General features: G+C 30.5%; 1 protein-coding gene across 2 annotated transcripts in view; it reads right to left on the bottom strand.

The window, feature by feature from the left end:
• Positions 1 to 27,512, bottom strand: part of Rsh (radish) — a 105,309-nt gene that overhangs the window by 16,115 nt on the left and 61,682 nt on the right. For both annotated transcript variants that reach the window (XM_064217157.1, XM_064217158.1), the window contains 3 exons: positions 21,819 to 21,959; positions 6,037 to 6,298; positions 151 to 331 (listed from right to left, as the gene is read on the bottom strand). In XM_064217157.1, the coding sequence (XP_064073227.1) occupies positions 151 to 331; positions 6,037 to 6,298; positions 21,819 to 21,959 (584 nt within the window). The remainder of the gene's footprint in view (positions 1 to 150; positions 332 to 6,036; positions 6,299 to 21,818; positions 21,960 to 27,512) is intronic.

Here is a 27,512-nt window from a genome sequence, read left to right as displayed (position 1 = left end):
ATCTATCGTTCATAAAATTTGAAGATGTTAATGATGAAATAATTTTGACATAATAATAAATTTTCAAGAAAATATATTTCTGTAAAATAAAACAATCTCCAAGCTATTAAGTTAAATATAATATATAATATGTATCGAAATATAACTTACTTGGTCTAATTTGAGCAGTTCCTCGGGTGTATCAGGCAACTGTCCCAACATAAGAGGAGGGTTGATATTGACTTCCTTGCCGAGGGATCGTACAACTTCTTCACGATTGTAACGATCAGCAAACACGCAGGAAGCCGGAATTAACCCGTGCACTGTGTAGCTTATTGCCCGGACTAGGATTCTGGAAGAGAATTGTCATGATAATGACGTAGTATATACTAACGCTAAGACAAAGTTCATAAATGTTTTCCTCAAATTTTCAGTAATGATGGTGGTTCGACCAAATAATAGTAATTTTATATGTTGCCAATATTAGAATAATTTTATTAATTAACGCATTATATACTTTGAAAAACGCTAAACAGTTTATAGACGAGAGTTTCTTGCACTTATTCTATCTTCCATATAAATGCTTGTTTTCTTAAAATAACTGTTTCCTATTAAAATGTTGCTTGCGAAAGGAATTTACTGCGGCATTTCACCGTTCGATTTGAATTTTATTCACTTGCATGTGGTTTTCCGTAAATTTGCACTGTATTCTGGTGTTACAATGTAATCAACACAAACGATGTTGACATACAAAGTGTACGTGTTCCTTTCGGACTTTCGACGTTGATTAAAATCCGGTTATACAAAGGAAGTTAATATAAATGGTATTCAAACAAAATGTTTTTGTTAGCTTAATTTTAAGTCGAGATAAATACTAGTAAAATACCCCTTTGTGAAACGAGTGGAAATGTCAACAAAGGAGAGGAAGGTAAAGGAAGTTTAGGCAAACTAAGCACTCCATGATAGGCATCCGTCGAAATTGCGAGGATTCAAGTCGTCTCGAGTAAACTCTAATTATTATTACCAGTTCAGTGGTTACGACTGTTGATTTGAACTCAATGGAGTGCCAATATTAAATTAGTTAGACATAACTAGTTTGCGAAGCGTGCGTAGTAGAATTCACCGCATAATTTTAGTTAATAGTGCAAAATACAACTGTGTTTCAAATTGATCTATAAACCGTATGCATAAATTCGCATTAATGTTTGGAATTTAATTAGTTCATTAAATAATGAAAAGCTAATTTATTTAAAAACTTCTACAATTATTCTGATAAAATAAATAGGTTATTGTAGAGGATAATAACCTATTAGTCTAACAAAACCTAAAAAAATGTTGAATTTGATGTAGATTAGTTGATGCTCTTTAAAATAATATTACGAATCTATTGAAACTCATCCTAACAAGTCAATGTATCTCATAACTTTAAAAATTTTAAGAGCGCTTTAATTAAATTCTCGAGTTTTCTCGTCGCGTCTCAGTTTTCCTATGACAGAGAATAATGAAAATGCCGGTAAGTATTCACCGTGATCGTACCGGGAATCTCCCTGCGAGTTATTCCTATGCAAAAGAGACATTTTTTATAGCGTGTCTAGATATATCTACGTTTTGTATGACGTTATAACGCTGTTTTTATATATGCCTTACACGTACTTATCACAAATATACTTGAATTTTCCGCTTTATAATCTCAAGTCAACGTCACCTTTCGTGTGTATGTCAGTTTGAAATTTTACTTTTTAGGTTAATACGATTTATTAATAACTTGATGTCGTTTTAAATTGAGTTATTAAATCTGACATATCTCAAGCTAAACTCAATGTAGCTTATTATTTACATTTAAGTATATTTGTATTTCTTTTTAATTCTTAAATAAAATGAATTAACGATTGATATAAAATATTTAAAAAAGCAGATTTGGATATAGACATTATTCTATTTAAGAATAATGTCACCTAAAACACATTTAAGCAAATAGTCTCTTAATTAATACTCCAAAGGCGTAACGTAAAACAGTAATCCTAATATAATTTATTCATTTCTCCTAATGCGTGAGAATCGTAAGTCCCGAAGTGAGAAAACATTTATAAGGCACATTAATATAAAACACGTAGAAGTTGTTTTAAATCCTTTCGTCAAACGAGCCGTATTCTTGTTAAGTTACAAATCGTATATCTTGAAAATTACAATGTTAATTGTTTATCTTACACACTACATATACTTGTTTATAGAAATTTTAGAATACGATTAAAGTATTTATTTTATCGTATCACTTTTAGTAACATAACAAGCATCAATGATGGTATTGATTTATAAATTGAGAATTATTATCACAGAAGATTTTGCGTTACATATTTTACATTTTCCTACGTTGTATTGGTGCAATTTATTAATAAATAAAACGAAAAGAAGGTATATTACTTTAGTTTTTAAAGTGTATATCTTAATTAGTTTGTTGTACTAGTATAAAGATTGGCAAGTATGTTATAAAATAAGAAATATGAATAATAATATAAATTGATTTTAGTCATAATTGAAATATAGACCAACAATTTTTCCACGCCTTTTTATATGTTCCTATTGATATTGATTCATATTTGAAATTAATTATAACGACCAATGACTTTTTTTTAATTGGATGCACAACTTTCAATTCAATGATATAGTGTAAAAGACAATTTTATTTTAAATCTAAGGCGCAAAAGATAGAGAATGATGCAGACTATTCTCCGTCGTACAATAGTTGACCGAATTACGACGCAAATGTGTGGCGTAATCACGGATTTTAGCGTGAGGATAGTTCCAATGAAAATGGTTTAGATGCTTTGGATCTTCACGATGCCGAGACGCTGAAAGATATTGCGTCGGCAGTCGAAGAGGCAAATATTGAACGGAGAACGTCAAATTCAGTGTCATTCGGAAGACAAGGTGGGTATTCACCTTGAGTAGTACCAGAATTGAAACATTAGAAACAGACCATTGCACTACTGCAGGTACATTAAGAAGAGCCACGTTCTTCGTTCGAGTAAAGAGTAGAGCAAAGTAAAATTTACGAAGTAGTAGTCGATTATACAAAACACAAAAAAAATTGCGTACCAATGCAGTTCTGGGTACTCTGATGATGTGAAAGTTTATAGCATTAGTATTTATTATGTCTAGCAAGTTGTGTTCCGGAATTCGAGTTTTGAATATGGAGTATGGTATTGAAAGTATTACCATACGTATTCTTCAATATGAGTCTGCTGGCTCTTATGGGAATATTAAGCAAGTGGATGTACTGCAGTTTTGGATATAAATTTACATTTTTATTCCGTTTAAGTTAATTGGTAAATCGTTTTTAATTTACGATAACAGTATCCTGAAGTCACGATCGGCTTTAGATAAAAATCAACCAAAACAAACAGTATTTATTTACGAGAGGAACCTATATTGTCCATATATAATGTGGGTAAGCAGGAAGCCAAACGATGAAATACATAACCCTACGGATACAGATGAAGTATTATGACATAAGGGTTAAATAATATTTATTGTTCAGAAATATATCTTGTTGGTTTAAATGTGAATTATCTAAGGACGAGATGCTTTGAAACTTAGTAACGAGAAAACATCGACTCAGCAAACATTTCGACGGCTTCGTATATTATGTGTCCTGACTAATTAAATAGATATTTCATATAATACAGTTGCAAAATTTGATATTTTCATAAACATAATATATAAATTAAAATCCTCAAATTATATTTCTTTCATATTATTGCGTGAAACTACTATTAGATTACCACACTATAACCAAATTGCAAGGTGACAAACACGAATGTAATCTAAAATTGTAATTATATTTGGAATTGCGTTGCCTTTGACTTTAATTTGTATGTTTATTAACATTCAAAATAGGGAGTTTCATTGCTTTCTCCCTCTAGTACGTATATTCATCATAGTTTTTTAAAATAAACTTTTAAGTTACATTTGACTCATTACAAGTATATCTCATTGATTATTATACATAATACTATTGAAATACTAATATAATAGCGATATATAATTTAAAATAAATGCAATAAAAAACATCTTTTACTAATAATAAATTTATACCTCATTTTTTGCTAAATCAACATTTTCACTTTTATAATTCTATCAGGGCTGGTTTTTATTACTACATAAAAGCTAATACTTAAACATTTTATTTGCCTTAGCTCCGCAGGTGGAAATGGAAAATTTATCGAATACATTAATCATTGTAGGTAAATAAGCATCTTCTTATTAAACGTAACGTATTAGGTAGGGTACTTTTTTATTATATCGTCATCGTTAATATTTTAATAAAAAATCTTAGCAAACTAAGGAACCGGGTACCGATTGTAACCTTTCCTACTAAATTATTTAAACTTGTATTTTAAAGGGAATATCGCCCCTACAAAATATTCACTGTATTTTGAAGGGGCGATATTCCGTATAACATTTTTAGACGAAATTCTCCAATTAGATATTTAAAAATCTTATAATTATTACGAAGGATTTTAGTATCCCTTATTGTTTTTACAAGAACTGCATCAAAGACATAGATTTTTTTATATCATTGCCACAGTTATTCAACACAATAAAAAAAGCATACCACTTAAATATAAAATATCGATTAGGTTAGTTTTAGCGACTTCATCCTGTTTCTGTCATATGAATTTAATATTGCCCACTTGAGAACCTTAAAATAATTCTTAAGCCTTAAGCAAGGTTGGATTGGATATAATATTGATATCTATAGTGGACATAATGAAGAAAATATTGATGCATGTAGTTTTTTAATATATTTTTGATTTACTATCCCCTCTAATAGAATTTAGCTAACTTTAAATCCAAATGGATTTCATTCGCTATAGTTTAATTATTAGCATAAGCCACAGAGGCAGATTTCAGGAATCGACTTTGTAGTTTATCGGTTTAGGTTTGATGATAAGCGTAGTACAAAAAAATCTAATTTTCGGGTGAGCTGCTGATCTCCTAGCTAGATTGCCGTGCAATATGTATTAAAAATAAACTGGCTGCCCCTCTAATAATGATAATTTACTCTTACGTAATTTTCATATTATATATATTTTTTAATCGATACAAAGTTCACACAAAGACAAACCGAATTGTAATTCTATAAGCTTAAATTTAATTTATAAAAATATGGAGACTCAATTGAAATTCGTTGCATTTGTAGTATACTTTTTGTAATTAAATTCTTTTGTAAATAATAGAGACTGCCAACATCAGCCTTAAACGGTTTTCCTTTCGTTTTTTCTTAACTGATTTATTCCCACGTAATTTCAAAAGAATTCTTAACTATTATTTCATGTTGAGTGGATATATTTTTAAATTTTAATTATTATTTACTTTTTTATATATTTTATATTTGAAAAGGGTCATAAAATTGAAGTGAATGTATATTACGATATTTGTTAGCTTTTTGATTAAAGTATTTCAATCCATTTTTCGCATTTAATTAACTAAAATCTTACAAAATACTATTTACAATGTTCTAAAATTGTAAACAAATATCCCTTATTATATATCCATATTAAATATTACATTTTGTATTGTGAAATTGTTGCCATTTTTTAAATTGAAATTCATATAATATGTAGGTTTGATTATAAAATTTATTAAATTATCAAAAATTTATCAAATATTTAAAGCTTGTTATCATAATTCGCAGTCAACGTTCATTAGCGTTATTTTATTTTTAATTTAATTAGATGTAGGTTGATTAAATTCCATTCCCTTGAAAGGTGATGAAGTCGAGAACATTCCACGAATCGTTCGTTACAAATGTTTGAAATTGATAGATTTGAACGTTGATTCAAATTGATAATATAGTGGTAATAATGTGCCACAAGATCTTCGGATCTTATAAGACATTTTGATGAAGTTATCAAAATCGTAAGGAAAACAAATATGAGTGTTAACTTGTAAGCAACGATATGTTTGTTTTTGTTGTTTTTCATATGTTTACTTTGAGTAAATGTTGAAGTAAGTGACATTATTTTATTGGAAAGAACAAAATATTCTACTCACCGAAACTGGTCTCTTGCATTAAGAGTTTCCTGTTTTATCGACAATATCACGGGTCCCAGGTCCTCATCACTTGTAAAATAGTTCCAATGTTCCGTTCCATAAAAGTATTTCTCATACGTCTCTTGTTCCACTGATGTGAGTTCGAAGCCACCTGACCTCTCCCACTGTTCCTCAATTGCTGTTTTTTTCTTTGGCGTGCTCCCTCCATTATCGCTGCTGTCCTCTGCTGCTTCGTCAAGGGATCCTGATCTTCTACGGTGTTCTGTAGAGAGAATCTCATGTTATAGTTGATCAGAAATGATTAGAGTAGTTTAGTTGACATGAGATTATTAGGATGATGAGGAAGATATGTCAGTTGTCATCTATATTTTTTTGTTTTTAATAAAGTAAATTGTATTTATCTAGCATACATTTATGAGCCGTGGGATATCCCTTCGGAAACATTATACAGAAACCTACCGATTTTTGTATAGTACTATAGACCTACAAACCACTTTCTATATTTGAAACTTCCAAAAGGACGTTTTCCTCTTTATAATTTCAACCCCAATCCTCTTAAGGGATTTTCAAAACACTTTAACAAGTTTATACTCATAAACAGAAGAATAATGATGAATATCCATTTCTAACTTCAAATATGAAGAACTTCCATACAAACTTCCATCCAGAATTCTACCCTTTTAGATGATTAAAAAACACTGTAACAGCTGTTTCTAGCAAAACGCTAAAACAAACAGACACCGATTTCCATATTTCTAACTTCAACATAATGAATATCACAAACTTTCAACCTCTTAGGTGAATTTAAAAAGAAAAAAACTTCAACATCTGAGTTTAATTCATGAACACAAGCTGATTTTCTTATTTCTAACATCTGAAATGACGTATTTTCATAAAAAAATTCGTTTCTCATTTAATTCTATTAGGAGATATATTTTCAAAAAGTTTTTCTTACTCTTACCTACGTTCGTACGTTACATAAGGAACTCCTATACAATATTACATCCTATTAGACCCACCGGCTTAGGCTGTGGGTTGTATGTCTGTCAGTCAATTTACCTTTTTTTATAAAGTAGAATCGATTTTCGGCTACGGCTCGCAATCTTTAAGAAAATAATCTTGCAAGAGGTATAATGGTTCTCAGCCGTGTCCACAAACACAGGTACAACTGTTGATGAGAACTGACTGCGTGCTCTACGATACCTTTTTAACTTTTTTACTGAGTATTTATTCATAACAAACTCGATAAAATGTATAAATCTGACGCGAGATTTCATGATCCGTAACCACACAAGCTAGCTACTGGATCAACGTTCCATTCTTAAATATATCTTATATATATAGACTTTATATAGTTGTAACGTATATTTTCTAGTAGTCGAGTATATATTTTTTATTTTTATATGCAAAAGTAATATGTTATATTAGAAACTTGCTTGCTTCAACGTGAAATCTTAAACAATCCATTACGCGAAAATATTCATGAAAGTATATAAAATATAATGTATTTCGTCCTTTATAATTTGACGCAAAACGGTATTGTTGACGTAATTCTCCTAAAATTACGCTGTTACGGGTTCCGTCAGGTTAAAATAATGGGATTATACGTACCCTACACGAAATTGTGTGAACATAACGTGGAATTGTAAATATTGTAGCTACATATCCCTCTAAGAAATGTTACAAAATGTTATTTTTCGACATTGAATGTACTCCTTGATAAATTCATATTTAAACCAATATTATAACAAAGAGAATAAAAACTTATTTTTTAGGAATATGTTTTTAATTAGGAGATAAAAGTCATATTAGTATTTTAATTCTCCCAATACCGACAAAATAAAATGATTAGAATGGAGGATTGCATACAATATTATCTACTAGTAAAATTATCGTACATGTTTCTAAATTAATAAATCTACAGCCTTTATCAGCATATCATACTGTTTTGTTTACAATAATGTGTTATCTATAAAAACGCGTTTTAAATATAAGCTTTATTTACTATATCACTTCATACGAATGATTTGTCAAAGTTGTCTTTGAGTAGTTTAAAAAAGTCAAATTTAATTACTCTTTATATTATTTATTGTTATTGCGAAAATGACATTTGAAAATTTTATTTATGTTATTCGCTTATCTTAATACACTTCAGTAATGTGAAATTTTGCAAATTTCTAAATAATACTCGCATTAAATTGAAACGTTTAATCGCTTAAGCTGAAATTGTTATCGTATCGTATAGTATTGCGCTCTAAGCCCCGGCTTACGGCCCAGACGTGTCGGTTTTGATTTCACCTGTTTATAAGAAATAATTCCAGATGGCAGAATACATTAACCCATTTATGCTCCGAATTCATTTTAGATCGATTTTTGAAAGTTTACAAATATGTTGTGTATTAAAGATTTCTAACTAGGGCTGTAATTATAGTTTTCAAATCCAAATGTTTTTTTTTGTTTCAGTGGGCGAAAACAACTCCATGTGTAAATAGGGTGTAATAATAATATGCGATGATGTAAGTTTGAAATAATATGTAGTTTATTATTATGTACGATTTTATGTGTATGTGTGAAATTATACATTATTTTTATATGTATTATTGGGATGTAGTTTGGAGTAGTTTATTGTTATACTTTAATATAAATATTCAAATGTAATAGTTGTTATCTCCTCTCTCATATTTCACTTACATGTTTTCTTACAAAGCTTATTTTACCAAAGGTTGTCTGTGAGAGAGCGCTTTAAGATATAAGTCCACTTTTGCGGACCATTTGTTGATTATTATTATTTTTTTAGTTTCTCTTATGTTATCAGCATATTTTTTTTCGGTGCAATAAAGTATTTAAATAAATAAATAAGACTTAAAAAGTTCTATTAGGTTAGGAATTTAAAAAATCATTATTTCAAGTAGGATTTACGCAGATATACAAAAAATGGGATACTACTGGCATTGAAGTGGTCATTATTTATATAATTGGATTGTAAAAAAATATTGTAAATGTGAACAATCTATACTATGATCACAATAAATTTTGGCGATTAGTAGATTGCGAATGAAACTGAAGAACACGAGTGATATAGGTTATTATTTTCTCATTCGATTTGATACCATGGCTCAATTTTGATGAAATATCAACCTAATGTAAAGAGATTTAAAAAAACTTTATTAATACAATTGTTTCGTATTTTAAAAACAAATATTGACATACATTAAACTTCCTCGCTCACTTGATCATCATCAATCAGAACACGACTCAATCCAATATTTTTCGCTTCGTTCTAAGGAACGAACGAGTTTTATTTACTAAGAATTTTGTATGAAAAATAAATTTCAATTTCCTGAAGCAATCTCACTTTGTATAATATTTATCTAAGTATTATTGTAGTATTATAGTTCTTATTTTTTCATGCTATTACGAAATATAAAATATACTCAACTGTGAATATAATATTATAAGAATGAGAATATTATAAGAATATTCTTGAATTTCTTCTTCTGAAAGAATGGGCTACTTAATGATAAACAAAGCTTATAGAAGAAGTCTGTGTCGAATATTCTATTATTTATTTATACTTTATTCTACAAGATGAAATAGTTCCGAAAAATGCCAAGAATTAGCTCTTAAGGAATCCCATTAAAAGCAAACATGCAAACGTACAAATTAATACTTATTACTAATATAAGTATAATATAAAAATAATTGTTGTAGACTATTATTAATATTGTCAGTTTAATTATTCAATTATAAAAAAAATATAGTCGTTTTCTTTAAGTCTTTAAAATGTTCAATATTATATTTTCTTTTCACTCGCGTATTGCTTAAAATCGACTAGTTATAGAATCACACCAAGCTTCATTCGAATTAAGTAAATGTCATGAAGTAGCACATCCGTTACTGAAACTGTCATATGTCTGAAATAAAAATATATCCATATCCACAAACGAGTTCGGAACGTATGTTTCTGATAGTTTCGATGCGGTTGCTATTTCAATACGAGCAGACTTTAATCGAGATAGGTTATGACAAGTTTTCCCGGCTTTATAACGTACCAGTGCATTTTTATAGTTTTTCTCTTTAACATCCTCTTGAGTAACTATCGACAAATATCAGTAAAACATAGTGAACTAGATATTTAATTCAAGAAAAAGTGTCATTATTGTGTTTTATTTGATTGTGACGTGAAACTATCGGATTCGATCGTAAGAATAATTTATTTATATATTTATTTTTATAAAAATAGTAGAAATGTTCCAGATGAATTAAAAAAATACTAATATTCCTATTTATTATAACTTAATTCTTGTTTCCTTGTATGCTTCATTTCGGGGGCTTATAATATCACATAATATTTTTGATAAAATACCGCCTACTATATGTGTGTAGTGAATAGGATATTGTAATATTATCTCTTGTATAATACTATTAAATCAAAATATTATACTTTCGTTGTTATTACGGAACTATTTTCACGTCGACTTTTGAACTTCATAGTTATTTCAAGTGCTTATCTCGGCACGTTGAAAGACGTGCTAAGCTGTTCTCACGTAAATTAACTTGAAGTACGCTAGACTTTCGCATTAAAACTAGGCTATACTAAGTTTAGCGTTTATTTTCATAACAAAGTCGACTATTAAATCAGAAATTATAAAATTATTGGATAAAAAATTATTCTTGTATCTATTTATTTTATCTTTAATAAACATTGTATTGTCAATTCAATATAGTTCATGGTTGACTTGTAGTCTTTCTAGTTATATATAAAATATGTCCATCACAAAACTTTTTAAGTTTAAGTGTCAGAGTCGCTCAGTGGAAGTGACGTCACGGTAAATTATTAAAAATGGAACTCTCTCCCATGCGAAATAGCTCGGGCACATCAGAGTGACGTTTTCCTTTGTCACGCTGTCATAAGTGAATTTTGTACAAAAATATATTTAAACTTTGTTCTGGGTAAATTACTTTTAGAATTATATGACATTAAAAACAAGTTAAACAATAAAGTATTTTATTAGATATAATCTATCAGCGAAATACAAAATAACAAAAAACGTTGGGTGCTTCGTTCATAGTATTTTTGGGTCAAGTCAAGTCGAGTAGAAGCACTGTCATTTTAGTTGCTTTTTGTTACTAATTATTATTCAAAGTTATTTTCACTTGTAATCGGTAAGAATATATATACATTGAAGCGAGTTCCGCCGCGGCAGTGGAAGCGTATGTGAATACGATCTCTAACGATAGTTACGGTCGTAGGATATCAGTAATTGATATATTAGTAAGTAAAAATCCCACAACTCCGTCCCCACCAGGATCCGTGATTTTTTTAAAGATATCAACTGTGTAAAAAATGCAGTCTAACTTATAAGACTGCAGTAAACGAGGTCATTGGTTTGACACGATACACTGGCTTGCTTCGGAAAACATAATTCCATTAAACTTGAAATTTCAAATGAACAAACAAATTAGTTATTACTGTGCTCCTTTCTTATTAATACTACAAATTAGTTCTCAAGGTTGGCAACGTGTTATAGGAAAGTTCTATCATAAATAATAATAAAAAAAAACTATATTTAGTTACGCTGTTGACGAAAATAAACTCTTCTGTCTTTATTAAAGATTTAATATAACTTCTACGATCTCTTTGATAAGGACTTGTTTCAAGTAATTATTAAACTTGTTCGAACTTAATTATAAGATCTTAGAGCAGAATTAAAAAAAAATCCGCTTAAATCAGTAATAAGTAGATGACCTTTATTTATTTGATGTGCGGCAAAAGAAATGAAAAATAAGTCACACTTTTCTATTTTCTTTAACTAGATTAGATAATAATAATGTTGTCATTACATTCGATATATTAAGATACATTATAAAAAAAAAAAAATTCTGAGCCAAACTTGGTGTATACATCAATAATGCGAGTAAATGTCACGGGAAATATTTTTTGGACCCTCCTACACGATTAGGTAGCCTACATCGAGATGAGAAATGAATATTCTATGTTCCGGGACTGCCGCTTACGAACAAAGTAAAGTGAAATAGAGAATTGTATATTCTCGGAAGTAGCGGAATTTAAGATGAAGCAAGAGGAAGAGCAAGTAATGTGAGTGATAATTCTTAACACTACGCTATATATTTTTGACAAATGTCTTACAATTCTAATTAAAATTTTATTTTAAACTAGCTGTGCCCGTGACTTCGCGCGTATTGAATTTAACAAAGAAGCTATTGTTCAGTTCGCAGATTTTATTATAGCTTATTAATTTTGTATTAGGCAGCTTTTGTGATACGAGTATGAAATCGGTGGTGGGAGCAACTCGACGTAACGGCGGCGCGAGGGCTACGCGCGGTACTGGACAGTATTTGGAAATTGCAGAGTGACTTTATTCATATATTATATATAATTCTAAAATAAAAGTAGCCAAAGTTATTCCTTATTACATCAGCTATCTGCCAGTGAAACTCCTGTCAAAATAGGTCCAGCCATTCCAGAGATTAGCCGGAACAAACAGACAGACATAAATTGTAAATAATGTTTTTTTTGTTTTTTTTGCTATGTGTACCGTGTATACATACATATGCATTTAGCTAAAAGCGGTTAGTTTAATATTACAAACAGACACTCCAAATTTATTTTATGTATAATAGATTAAAAGTGAACGTTTAAATCATGAAATCATCTGGTAATCTTATGACTCTACACTAAGGTTTTGTCCCTCCGATCTCTTGGCACAATTTTATATTGTACCTCGTATTGCATGGATCTATGTCCGTGAATGTACACGGTAAATCACGACAATATTTACATCCCAGTGCCTCGGAAGGCGTGGAAAGCCATTGCTCCTGCGTCTGAGCTCTTGGGTCGTGTGTGATCTTCTCCCATCGGATTGTTTATCGGAAAAGGGAGTAACCTACCTTTAAATAACACTTGAGTAATATAAATTCTCCAACGCTGTTGTCGATTCTCTTTTGGGAATTCAGAATTTAGAATGTTTTAATTATTTCAATGTTACTTACTGAATTTTAGTTAATAATTTTTAGAACCTTAATTGTATGCGTGAGTATTAAGATGAATAGAAAGGAAGATGTTACGTCGAAATCGGGGCTCTAACTCTCGAAAACACTTTCTTTTTGAGAGCGCTCCCTCGGTCTTCACACTCGAAGAACACGAGCCAAGGGATGGGTGATATTATTTGTAGGATAGGAGAAGGGTGATCGTTTGTTACACTGCCTAATTTTAAAGCTCAAGCTGCAGTATACTAACGATACACACATGGCCGCGGCCCAAACGACAAGGGAAGTACGACATACGTTAAAATTATACAATGGATGGACAATTAACGTTTCAATATATGCATGAATATGGCACATTATTCTTAATATAACGGAAATATTTACGATAAACAGAAGTCGGACAAAAGGCCCTTAAAACTCACAATAGTTCGTACAACCGATCAGCTAGAATCTCATAAACAGGATCCATAGTTATAACGGTAGCTAAATTATCGTGTCGACAAGAAACGGTCATTCTAACATTCCAACGTTAAATTTTCTCGAGAAAATTTAAAAACAAAACTACAAGACCCTCCTTCAGTGGGTCACGTGAATTTGTCAAGATACTTGACTTTTCGTGTCTGACTCTCAAAACATTATTTGTACAAGAAAATGTACGGAACGTTTTTGAGAGAAAATTTTATAATCTTTAATTTTAATTGAAACCTCTTTTGTCGTAGGACCAGTCAGAACACAGATATTAGTAAAATACATTTGATTGTGATTTTAATGAAAAATTTATTTTGAGTTGCTATTAAAAAATGTTTATAGAAACTTAACAACTGTCTTATTGTCCAGCTCAGGCTCCGAATGCACCCATACCTTACATAAGACTAAAAAAGTAAATAATAAAAAATATAATCGCAGCAACGTTAAGGAAATTTATATTTTGCGGATTAAATAAAAAAGGGAAAGGATAATTGTTAAGTTCCTATATTAGTTATATAACATAAATAAAATAACATAATCAGCCTGTAAATTTCCCACTGCTGGGCTAAGGCCTCCTCTCCCGTTGAGGAGAAGGTATGGAGCATATTCCACCACGCTGCTCCAATGCGGGTTGGTGGAATACACATGTGGCAGAATTTCGTTGAAATTAGACACATGCAGGTTTCCTCACGATGTTTTCCTTCACCGCCGAGCACGAGATGAATTATAAACACAAATTAAGCACATGAAAATTCAGTGGTGCTTGCCTGGGTTTGAACCCGAAATCATCGGTTAAGATGCACGCGTTCTAACCACTGGGCCATCTCGGCTTAATTAGTTAGTCTTAGTATAATATAACAATGTATTTTATAAAATATCATGTTAAAAATTATTACTTTTACACGTTTCTAGATGAAAATTGAAAATTCAATGAGATTAGCACATTTTTCAGTACTTTCAAAATAAAATTGTATTAATTATCTTTCATTGATATCGTAACATAACTTAAAATGTACTATATTTAAAATCTGTTTGAGCTTTATACTCTGAAAAAAATAGTTTTTTTTTTTCTTGAAATATACCTAACCGTGAACAAATGTAAAAAGTTTCGAGTTCAGAGGTCCAATAAGAGATAAAATACTATCATAAAAACTGTAAGTTATATGAAAAAGCAACAATATCAGGGAAACAAATCCATTGTTACCGAGAAACAATAGTTAGGAAACGAACTTATGGATATTAAGCTAGCTATCAGCAAACTCGTGAAGTTACGAGGAATTGAAGGCAAGGAATATGGCATCGAACATGAGTCGGTACGGGCATTGTGTTCCGCCATTGTTAGTCGATGACCGGGTCAACTTCTCACAGGATGGCACTTAAAACTTTAGTTACCATTTAATTCCTTTATTTCGCTCGAATGTTGTCTATTGTACTTATGTCATGCAAACTTGAAACGTGTCATATTCGTACGTATAAAACAATCATCACTTTTATTTTACCACGTCGGTCATGAGCCGACGATCCGTCAGCTCGATATAATTGTATATGTATAAAACAATACTTGAATACATGATTTCGATTTTTTATTGTAGATAATATATCTCAATTAGTGTAACATTTTAATAAATACACGCAAAAATATCTTTGAGAATATCTTAAATTATTAATTAATTTATTAGTATCGATAAATATGTTATATCGATTATTCTAAAATGTTGTACACTCTTTTAAATAATGATGCCATGAAAGTGATTTTCACAGATTATACAAATACAAGCGTTTGGTATTAATGGTTTTACACAAGACAAAACCAAGTAAAGGCGTGTAGGAGGGTAAGACACCGGGCGCCAGCGATCTTAAGGTTACGAAGATAAGGGGTCGATAAATTGAAAACGTGTGCTGAATGAGATAGAACAGACAGCTTGCTACAGAAATTATCCACTAATGAAATAAGTATAAACTTGAGTGATATATAAATGTGATTGTATTGTGAAAACAAGTCAAAATCAAATTGTTTTATACATCTTACTTTAAAGGCGGTGACGTATTGTAAGACTGCTCTTTTAATATGCTTTACGAATCGAAGAAACGTTTTTATGTAATGAAAATTTAATGTATTAGTTTTATAGTGAATAGAATTTATGTTTTAGTATAATATAGACGTGACGTGGAGTAGAGTGGCTCAGGAACAAGCCGAATGGAAAAGATTGGAAGAGGCCTTTGCCGATTGACAGGCGGATCTGCAAACGATAAATAAACAAGAAATGTGGGAAAATATTTAGTTCAACATTTGTTGTTTATTTATCTATTATCAAGTAATTGTTAGATTAATATTATTTTTATGTAATACTTTTTGTAGTTTAAGTTTGATATGTTTTCTATGATCCGAATAAAGGGCTATATTATTATTATATCATTATAATATAGACCCTTTAATATTTTACATTAAAGTCAAATCTTCAGTTTGGATATGTCAGCCAAAATCGCTTTAAAGCGCTGTTATGTCAATGTAATCCACTTTGCATAGTAAACGTATCAAGTTTAGGCGGGCTTAAACTTACTGGTAAATGTGTTACTAGTTTAGGTATTATAGTCACACTCTATTTGCTTTAGCCTTATGAAGACGTATCGCTACTCCATTAATTTATGTAATGACTATATAACTGAAACAAGGCCGAGTATGTGAAATATTCATCGGATTTTTTTACGAAATAGATAAATAATATACATGTATATGTATTTAAAATTGCTCTCCGTCTATTGATATTATTACTATTAATAAACACTGGGAGGTGTATTTACTGTAAAACCCAGTATGACAATGCCTGGCTTAATACATTTAAGTCATGACAAAAAGAAGGAAATTCTCATGAAAACTCCTTCATCCGCTTCAATGAATCAAATAAAAACAGAGTAAAATAAAATATTCACTGCGTAACATCTGGTTGAGACTTATCGGTACCTATCTATATTTTATATTGGATCAATTAAAAAAATGATTGAAACGAATTGTTTTCCAATACTTTGCTTTCTTAGCTCATAAAGTACTTATAACGTTTTGAAATAAAAGTCGACGGAGTTGTATTTAAAATGGTTATTTATATTTTACCGCACACTTTATCTGCATATAATTTTAGGATAAAGCAAAAGTGAAATCTCAACTTTTTAAAATTTTCATCTCTACAATACTAAGCTTGTATAAATTTCAGAATTAACAAATTTTAAACCGCTGCGTCATCACAGTCTAATCTGCGGTGTATTTTGCATAACTGAAAGCTTGTGTAAGACGTGCCTGTATTCAATTAATGTATCAGTAAAGATAAATTAGTATATCACGAATATGCTTTGAATGCCATTTTATTTATGTATTGTTTTTTTAATGTAAAAGCGGAAGGGAAAAGGGCACCATCCTTAGAACTTGGCGCTGTAAGAAATATTAACCATTCATTAAATCGCCAATGGGCCACCAACCTTGGAAACTAAGACGCTATGTCCATATACATATTTCATAATCTTAGTCAAATATATTTTTTATTAATATTTTTAACACACATGTGTATTCCGTTATAGCTATTGTGATTGTGATTAATCGGTCTACTTACTGGAAGAGTAGTTGAAGCCGTTAGAAGTTTATTTACTACAAGTAAATTATATATTTCTTTTGCTTGGGTACTTACTATTATATAAAAACAAACTGGCAAGCTCGTAAGATCGTGTAGCAAATAATACCTTTACTAGTACTCGATTGAGATGTTCTAAACAAATATTTCTGATAGGTGTTTTGAAGAATATACAGGTTGAGTTATTTAAATTTGATTCTTGAATAGTAAAATAAAGAAATAGACAAATATTATGTCATATGGGTTGGAGAAAACCAGAAAAAGAATTTTTTTTTTTTTAAACATATTCCATGAACGCAAACTTTGGCTAAAGCTATGTTACGGTAATTTTTAAAAATAATTTATGATATTAATATTCAAATTATAAAAATTCTATGAAATTTCACCATTTACAACATTATTCGAAAAGTCTGCTACGTACAATAACATTGATATATGGAGAAATGGGAGAAAATTAATTAATCGAAATTGAAAAAGTTTTGGTAAGCCCTTCCGTTACGGTCAATCGGTAAAGGAAAATAAATCCTGGCCGTACCTTTTCAACCACATCATGTGCAACTTTTAGATTTTTTCAAATCATACTGGTTGTCTATATTTTCTTTTATGATCCATCTTATTTTATTTATTTGAAGGGTTGGCGCAATATTTCTTCCTTTCGCTACCATCTCATATTTCATTCTAGACATATCCTCAGTTTATTTTCGTGTAGATATTTAAGACAATGTAGTGTGTTCCGTTTGTATTTAATAACTATTACTTTCATTTATTTTTAAACTACACTATAGTCGTCAATTTTGGCTCTTAGGACTTTTCAGTGACTAGTTAAGTCTTTCTTATTATATAATCATGCGAAACAGCTCTAGAAATGTATATTATCATTTTCACTTTCCTTTTTAGGGTTTCTTATGTCCCAGGCAAAATAGTTAAAAGATTGGCCCTTGTTTGTCTAATTGTCAGTTACATCCAATTTTCTTTAAATGATTGTTTTTTGAGACCGAATTCTTATCTAGTAGGACTTTGCTGTTAAAAAAAATATTATATAACCTTCACCATATACGGTTTGGTCAGACTTTCATGACTTACCTACTCGCTGGAAAATGTCCTTGGGAATATTTTAGTTTATGAAGTATTTTTCTACCACACTGAGTCGATCACGTGTTCGATTAATGATCATGGATGTACTTAGTAAAGTTTACTTAGTTCCTCGTGAATATGCTACGTGTTATAATGCACTATTCTCTGCTGAAGCATAGAACCATGGTGCTTTCATTTTATACATAATAATAAAAATGTTTTTCGATTGCATAACATACACATTTACTCTGTAAATGTTTTTATAGCAAAAATTTAATCTCTTGTAAATAGTATGTTATATGTTTTTTACTATAAAAGAGTTGCGTAATACTGACCAGTAATACTTACTTTTGTGGATTGTCAATTTTGGTATTTTCTATGACAGTCTCTTAAAAATATTTCTTCGGTGAAATTAATTTAAATATTTAAGAAGCGAGTCTCTCTTTTATTTACCCTAACCTTCTATAGTAAAAAAATAAAACTACAAATTGTTACTTAATTAGAGACACGCAAATATGCGCAGTGATTGTAAATGATCACCTTTATTCCAGGGCACTTGATATTTACAACGTAAGGGGACATTCCTTAGATTACTAATGTTTTAACAACGACATTGTTGTTTCGTGTGTGTATCATATTAAATTGCTCATTCGTCATAACGTGTAAATTATTAAGATAGTGTGATGGAGGAATTACTGACGAAGCGATAGTATTCCTAGGTTGGCCTGAAGTGGGCACTTGTAAGACTAAAATAATGACGTATATTTATAGTAGTTCCTTACTTACGTAATTACCGACTTCTGACGCTGGTTAGTGTAATAAATTATTCTTTATTTCTTAGAATTCCAAATTCAAATTAATTTTATAATACAGCTAAGATATTAAAAAAAAAACCGTTTGAATTTTTTATTTAACGTGTAAATGATGGCGGACATGTTCGGTGTCACACAACACGTGATAATTGTCTACTCCACTATTTCTTCATAATCACATTCCTCAGCTCAAATGTTTCAAAAGACCTTGTTTAAGCTGATTTCCATTTTTTTTTAACTGGAAAAGTATATACGGGAAGAATTTCAAGTTGGATAAGGCAGTGAAAAACGCGCTTAAAAAGTTTCTCTACAATTTCTGGGATAGGTATCAATTAAAATGGTAAAAGTACATTGATAATACGAGCAAATAAATAAATCTTTATAGTTTATAAAAAAATGTATTTTTCTAACTAAAACAGCTATTACACAGACAAGAATCTAATATAAATGGAACCCTGTCAAATATATTAACGTTTCAAATTTCGAAATGCATAACTCATGCATCAAAAGATAATATAAAAGAGATTTACTCTTAAATCATACTAATAGCTTCTTGGTTCCTGACCACGTTACGACTTGAGTGATGTGTTCTCTGGGTGCCTATATATCATTTTCAGATAACGTTATCAATCTCGCACATAGTAATGCTGTTAATACATAATTATATTAAGATGTGTTATAATGCCAAATGGAGAGCATGGAACATTATAGTAAAGCGAATATAAAATTAAACATGAATGCAAATTCCTGGTAAGGCAGAATGACGTATATTTTTGTCAATAGACCTCAAATGCTGTCACTTGAATATAATTCTTACTACGGCTTTATCCCTCGATGGGTGAGTTAAGCCGATGTCCTTCACCGCGGCGCAAACTATTTCCATACCAAATTTTAATCTAAATCAGTTCAGAAGTTTAAGCGTGGAGAGGTAACAGACTTTACCATTTATAATATTAGTATCGATTGATGTGTTTTGTTTGTGTGTGTAGTAACGAATTGGTAATTGCTACCCACACTACACTCACTATTCTTTCATTCTGACTATCCGACGGAATGTCAATTGTTACGTCATTCATGAGGTATGGCCGTATACACCAAGCCCCTTTTAACTCCAGACTGCTTTCAAATATTTGACAGTAAAAACATTGATTGACCTGTCTTGCTGATTAGATAGACAGTTACTAACTCTCGTCGTCATGACTTGGTACTGTATAAACTAACCACAAAACCAACGCTGTAGATAAAAACAACCTCATATACATATCCTTGTATTTAAATAACGATAATATTTACTGTCTGAATATGCACTAGATATAATGATTGAATATATAAGATCTACTGTATCTTACAAAGCAAATGTTTATGTAACTATAATGAATTATATAACAGAAATTAATGCTGTACAGAAACAAGATACTAAATCGGAATATCTGAATGTAATGGTAGAATGTGAGGAAGTTTATTATTATTATTTTAAGCTTTCAAGATGAAGAATATTGGAATTAATTCAAAAGTACTCAAAGGTAAAGTCAACTACGAACTAGCCTTTTGTGGCTGCAAGAACTTGAGCGCTGTTTTAACAGGCTTATAATATAATTTTGTAAAAGCTTCATAAAGTTATTGAAAATCTTCAGAATCGTGACTATATAATTTAACTTAGTTATTTAAGGAATTTGTAACGAACGTTCGAAGCGTTGGCTGCTATTAGTGGCTTTTGTTAGCTTGTTAATAATGTAAATAGTTTGTTATCACATATTATAGTTAGTTTGAACATACTTGATTACATTTTATTCTAAAATCCCGTTCTCTGTCATTCGACAAACTTAATTTGCTGTTTATATTGTGATTTGATTTTTAGCTATTTTTTTCAATCTATATTAAATCCTTTGATTTTGATAAAACAACATTAAACTTTAGTAGTAGACGAGGTGAAATCTAATCGTAGAAATTGAATTAAAACATATCTAATATATTCTCTCCTTTACTTAAAATTTGCATGCCTATTTAGAACCTTTCCTGTACGTTTTGAGGTTGACTCGTAGATAATGCAGTAGCATTAAGCCTACCTTTTGCATAATCTGATTTTGTTGTTCAATCGAATACAAATAAATATCACAGCTGGATTATACTGTTATTGTTTATAATTAATAACAAATATATTACTTTATATGATAACATGTAAATCATTCTATTTGATTAGAGATTTTTTAGTTCGCTATAAATAATTTAGTTAAGATAAATTAATATCATTATAAATACAATTCAGTGAAAACCAAGCACTTATAAATGTTGTATAAAATTATTAATGAATTAGTCGATGTTCTTTATTTATATAAATTATATATAATAAGATGTAATACGTATAATGTAGGCAAGTATAAAAGCATACGTGTAAGTAAATTAAATATCAAGTATCTGATAATGGAACATTTCATTAAACTATATTTCATGTAAATTCACTGTGCTCGCAAATTGAATATGACCCGACTGGCGCCGGTCACGCAAAAGTCATAAGTCATTTCAACAGCTCCGCATGAATGATTTAAGATTACGTAAATTATTAGTGTTGAATATATAAATTTAAATCTTAGTTTATTTGTTTGATTGATACGAGTCGTATTTATTAATGTTGTTAGTAATATACTATAATTAATATCTGTGTTAATAGGTGATAATATGTCATATTTAGTCGATTTTGAAAAAGTAGGAGTTTTTTTGTCAATTCTTATTATTTATATTATAATATAATAATTATTTGTTATTTGTTGCTAATTATTTGCTAAAACTATCAACTCACCACCATCTCCATCTGGCCCACTGTCGTGTTCTGATTCCGATTCGTCCCAGATCGTGTCAGTCGCGATCTTCTGGCGTGAACATTCAATCCAGTAACCAGGCGTCGGGATGAGGTTGTGTGGGTATTCTTCGCAGAACTCGTCTATAGAAAAATGACAATAATTATTTCAGTGATATACAATGTTTTTCTTTTTTCTTATATTTTACTAAAGGAAGTAACGCAAAATCGACAGTTGCGACTACAGGATATGGACATCCCTCGGATATCCCGCCTAAGTTGTCAATTAAGTATCTCGTATTGATTGATGTGAGGAAGCTCTTTACTTTTTAATATAGTAAGGTGAGCCGAGATGATTGCGGGTTCAAGCTCAGGCAAGCACCACTGAATTTTCATGTGCTTATTTTGTATGTTTATAATTCATCTCGTGCTCGGCGGTGAAGGAAACATTTTGTGAGGAAACCTGCATGTGTCTAATTTCAACGAAATTCTGCCACATTTGTATCCACCAACCCGCATTGGAGCAGCGTGGTGGAATATGCTCCCAACCTCTCCTCAAACGGAGAGGAGGCCTTATGCCAGCCGTTGGAAATTTACACGTTGTTAATGTTGTTGTTGTAAAAAAGGCAAGGTAGGAAATGGCAATGCAATGGCAAATATACCTAATATTAATCCAAATACATTTACTGTGTAAGAAATGTTATACTGTCAACGCGCCGCTAAAAATAATTAAGCGTTACTTGTGCTTGTCATTAAGCTGGTTCATTTACTCAAACCGAAACAAAACACTACGAATGATTGCTATTTAGTGGTAGAATATTTGATGACATGATACCAACCACGACAGGCAATTTGTTGCTGGATTATGTACATAATTGCATTCGAATATACTCAAGTTTAAATATCTTATATCGTTAGTGGATAGCAAGAAACGCTAAATTGCTAAAATATAACTTTTGGAAAATGTCGTTTAAAGTTAAATCAGTCTTAACATTTACAAAAGTACCATTTTGGCTTTTAGGCCTTTCTTCCTGTCCACTTTAAATTAAAATATATATAGAGTTTCTAATTTTGAATCCGGTTTAATCAAATTAAGTATTATACATTATATTACATATTATTAAGTATTTTTAAATAATTATTATCAAACGGCAGTCAAAATATAAGATTCAAATCGATAAAAATATTCGATTATAAATGTAAAGCACACTGTTCGCGGCCTCCAACGGGTAATTGGTCTCAGCCCATACTTTATACGAGAGGGAAGAGTGGAAAATTGCGGAAAATATATTTCCACGCATCCAAGGCCGACTGACGGTTGGTGAACGCGAATTGTTTTACGTATATAGTAAATACTATGAACGGGAAGGAGAAAAAACATGTCAAAAAAGACTTCTATCCGTAAAAATTAGTCCAACAGAAATACAGAAATTTTTGATAAGTAAAAATTAGTAGTAGCAATTTTTGTTCTGTGATAAAACTTACACTTAAAATAGTTGTTGAAAAATTATGAAGATTATTTTTTAATGAAAAATATTGTACTTCTTACAACCTAGTTGGTGTAGTGATTGGTGTTACTGTTATTTAAAATATGTTTAATTATTTTTGAAAATAAACTGTTTCTTATTAATATGGAATTGTGCCAGTTTCATAAAATTATTATCTGTGGAGTTGCCGTCCCTAATTTGAAAAGTTCTTTTATTAGCAAACTCTCAGGAGAGAAGCTTAAGCGAGAGCGGAGTATCTGAAACCCGAGGAACTGGATAAATCCGGTTTACTTAATAACTTTTTTTCGGTAAACCCTTTCTCATTTGGTGTTACGAAATTGCTATAACTGTTTTTATTAGTTGGTTTCGAGATCAAATTGTGATTGACTTCGAAAGATTAATATAAGTTTATATAGTAAGATATCAAACGACATCTTTAATAATATTATAAATGTGAAAGTTAATTAACTCTCTCTGTCTGTCTCACTCTATGTGAGACTGTTGCTCTTTCACGACCAAACCATTGGACTGAATATATAATTATGTATGAAACAAGCTTGAATAAAGGAAGGAGATAGATAACTTTTTATACCTAACACTTAACGACCAACGGCAAACACCGACGACCCTACCGAAGCCGCGGACGGCAACTAATATTATATAATTGGAAATACCTCTTTGTTATAAACGATTTGATTTGAAATAGGTTGATATAATAATACAAAATAGCAAGTATAAGTAAAGAACCTTACTGTAAATATACATGATGGTAATTTTTTTATTATTCTAATATATTACTCAGACAGTTGCATCAATATTTTATTTTATTAAGGTTTGAAGTCGAAATCATCACGCTACTCCAATGTGAGTTGTATACTTAAGTGGCAGTTTCACCCCCGAGTGATAAGTTATAAATAAATTAAGAATATTGAGTTGTGATGTCCCAGATTTAAATCCGCAATCACAGGGTAAGATTTACGTGTTCTATCTCAATTTTTTTTGGGCCAGTTTTTTAACGATCGTTTATTGGTAAGTAAAATGAATATGAATAAATTAATTCACGAATTACAAATGGCCGATCATAGAAATATATGAATGTACCTACCGAGAAATGGCAACAGACTGACCGACTTCCTTATCATTCTCAATTACCTTTGCCCTTTGGATCAACCCAAAAGCCCTTCATTCCGAGTTATTACTAGATACCATCGAGTTATCTCATTCAATTTATTAACTTTTCCCCTTATTCGAACTTAGACTGAGTATTTAAATACAAACGAGAACTAACCAATAACATTAAACAAAGTCAATTCCTGCCGTCTGTACGTTGAGATATTTTAAACTACGCAACGGATTATAATGCGGCTTTCATCAATAAACAGAGTGATATAGAGAAAGGTTTATATGTATAATACATGCATATAATAGTAGAGAACAGTTGATAATAATTAGTCGGAAAAAAACAAGATTATTTCTATTTCGGTTTGTTTTTCAATCTAAAAGTTTTATATAGAACCTTGTTATATTTATTATATAGCTATTTATTCACGCGAAGCAAGGAGGATTAGCTATTAAATAATAATACTAGAATTTGTACATTAAAAACACGACGATATTGAAATCTTTTCAAAATAATTTACTACCAGTGTCACGACAGAAAAGTAGTAGAGAAGGGAATCTAACGACAACAAATCTGTTGAGGCATTTAAAAGTTATAGTGGAATAAATAAACATACTAAGGCTTAAAAACATTGTACTCCTTTTTGAGCTGTCGTGTAAAAATAAATGTCTGTAAGTTTTTCCTCTATGCGTTCCATTGTTCCGATTGTGGTGAGTTATTCTGCGAACGCCCGGGCCAAAAATACCAAGATATTTTTTTTACGTTACTATATTTTCTATATGTGTGAAACGGCTATAAAAAATATAGAAATAAAACTATCTATTGGTTTAATTAAAATGTGTTAAAACACGTGAAAGTGAACGTTAAACGTAAGTTAATATTGTTACGAGTCTCTTTAAAAATATTAAACATAATATCTGTTACCGACGTCACTACATAACGGGCCGAGTTCCTGATAAAATATTTATATTGGGTCCCACAGACCAGCGCGCGGCTAATGCGCGGAAAATACGCGTACACAAAGTAGCCGCATCATTTTACTGTTGCAACCAAACATTTTGCTCAGTCCGGATCTTTGTTGAATATTTCAATTTCAGAATGTTACTTTTAGATCCATTTTCACCTCATATATTTTACGATGAAACTTTTAAAGGCTTTGTCGATTATTGATTTATGCTTTGCGGCTTTGTGAATATATTTTCAATTTATTTTATTTTTAAATATTATGTGGACAGAGGGTCGTATGAAGATAGTTTTCCCTTTTGCTAAGGGATTAACATTAAATATACAAGATAAAATGCCTATGTTATAAATACGACTCGTGTCGAGGGATATTACGATAAATTCGTGTGAAATGTACCATGCTACGTTTGGGAAAAGTATTAGATTACTTTACTAGTATAAACTTTGGGAGCTGAGATTACCCAGACTACGAATGCATGTTTACCTCTCAATATTTCTGTGCTTAATTTATTACGTTCTCAGTGGTGAAACCTGTTGGTATCTGATGATACCATCAGCTGGAAGTGGAACTGTTTGGTGGATAAGCTTCTCTTCTTCCCCTCAAAATTGGAGGGTGTGGAACCCAGGTGTGTAAAATATACAGACTGTTACTGTATTACGTGTTATTTTTACTGTAGTTAAGCATATTAATCAAATTACAATGAATATCAACTTCATTGTCATTGTTCTAAATTAATTCGAAAAGGTTCTACGATCATGTGTTGATGATGTATGTCGATGAGTTTAATTATCTTAAAGTAAATATACATTTTAGGAAATTTTTCACCGATACAGTAACCGATTTATACAATTAATATTATATGTTCATTTTATATGTTCTCATATGAAATGTCTTACATGAAATATCATAATGAAAATAGTAAATTATACACAAAATATAATAATTATACACATAATAATTAACTTAATTCTTATATTGGGTTTGTATTTCCTCTTTTTCTTTCTTCTCTCGGCGGTCTTGATGATACAGAACGCGCAATTCACTGTAAGGTAGAACACCAAACTTTAATCAATATGCTTGGCGTTCATACTTAGAGTGAACTGAACGGTCTTTGAAGGTCTTCTCGCTGGTGCTTCTATAATCGACTGCACTTAGTTTTTACGTAAGTACACAAAACACAATTATATAAACGTATTATATGTATAATTACAATACGAAGAAGTGTAAAGGTGGTAAAAAAAATAGTTCTCAAACATATACATTTAATAAACAACTATGTCACATATTAAACCCACGAATTCTATTATATTATAAAGAAACCTAGCAAGGGATGAAATAATGGGGTCAGTGACATTGTTTTAAAATTTAAATAAAGTGATTCAAACTAACATTCATGTATCGGTATCGAGCCATGCGATCTATTCGCCAGACGTTCTTTTTTTAATGTGATCATTGGCACCAAACAAATGTCAAAGGCAAATTTTATTTACAGAAAAATATATAAATGAATATATTTTTTATTAATATTGTCACAAAACATTTTTAATAATAAATATGGACTAGATATACCGGATTTAATTTTGTTCTTTTGATACTTATATTTCTACAATTTTGATTAATATTATTTATTAAAATGTTGACAGTATTACTTATATGATTAAAAAAGTCTCTTTTCTCTTTTTGGGTTGGTTTATAGAGATAGATTATCAAACACACTTAAACAATTATTTAAAAAATAATATTAGTTATGAAGAAGTAAAACTTTTGAAAGATTTTTCATAATATGGCAATAATTTCTCATATAAAATCTATCACAGGAGGAAAAATAGACGAGATAATAAAATTGAAAATAGTATAAAAATTGTTAAAATATTTCCACGAATATATCAAGTATCCATAAAGAATTTATTTTGTAAAGATCAGTACACCTACGTATCATGCTTAGAGAAACATACAAAGGAAATATTAATTTCCGCCTCATGAAAAAGGTTTTCATTTCAAGTGCGGTACAAGTCCGATCACAAAGTGAACCCGAATACTATTGGGAATGTACAATAAAGAATGTGTCGCTATCAGCAACTATATTTACAATTGGATAGAAATAGCGGAATAAAGTTGTTCTTTTG

This window comes from Vanessa tameamea, chromosome 15, assembly GCF_037043105.1.
Source record: "Vanessa tameamea isolate UH-Manoa-2023 chromosome 15, ilVanTame1 primary haplotype, whole genome shotgun sequence".
Classification (NCBI taxonomy): domain Eukaryota; kingdom Metazoa; phylum Arthropoda; class Insecta; order Lepidoptera; family Nymphalidae; genus Vanessa; species Vanessa tameamea.
The sequence above is the reverse complement of the archived record's forward strand: the minus strand, read 5'-3'. Positions and strand labels throughout refer to the sequence as shown.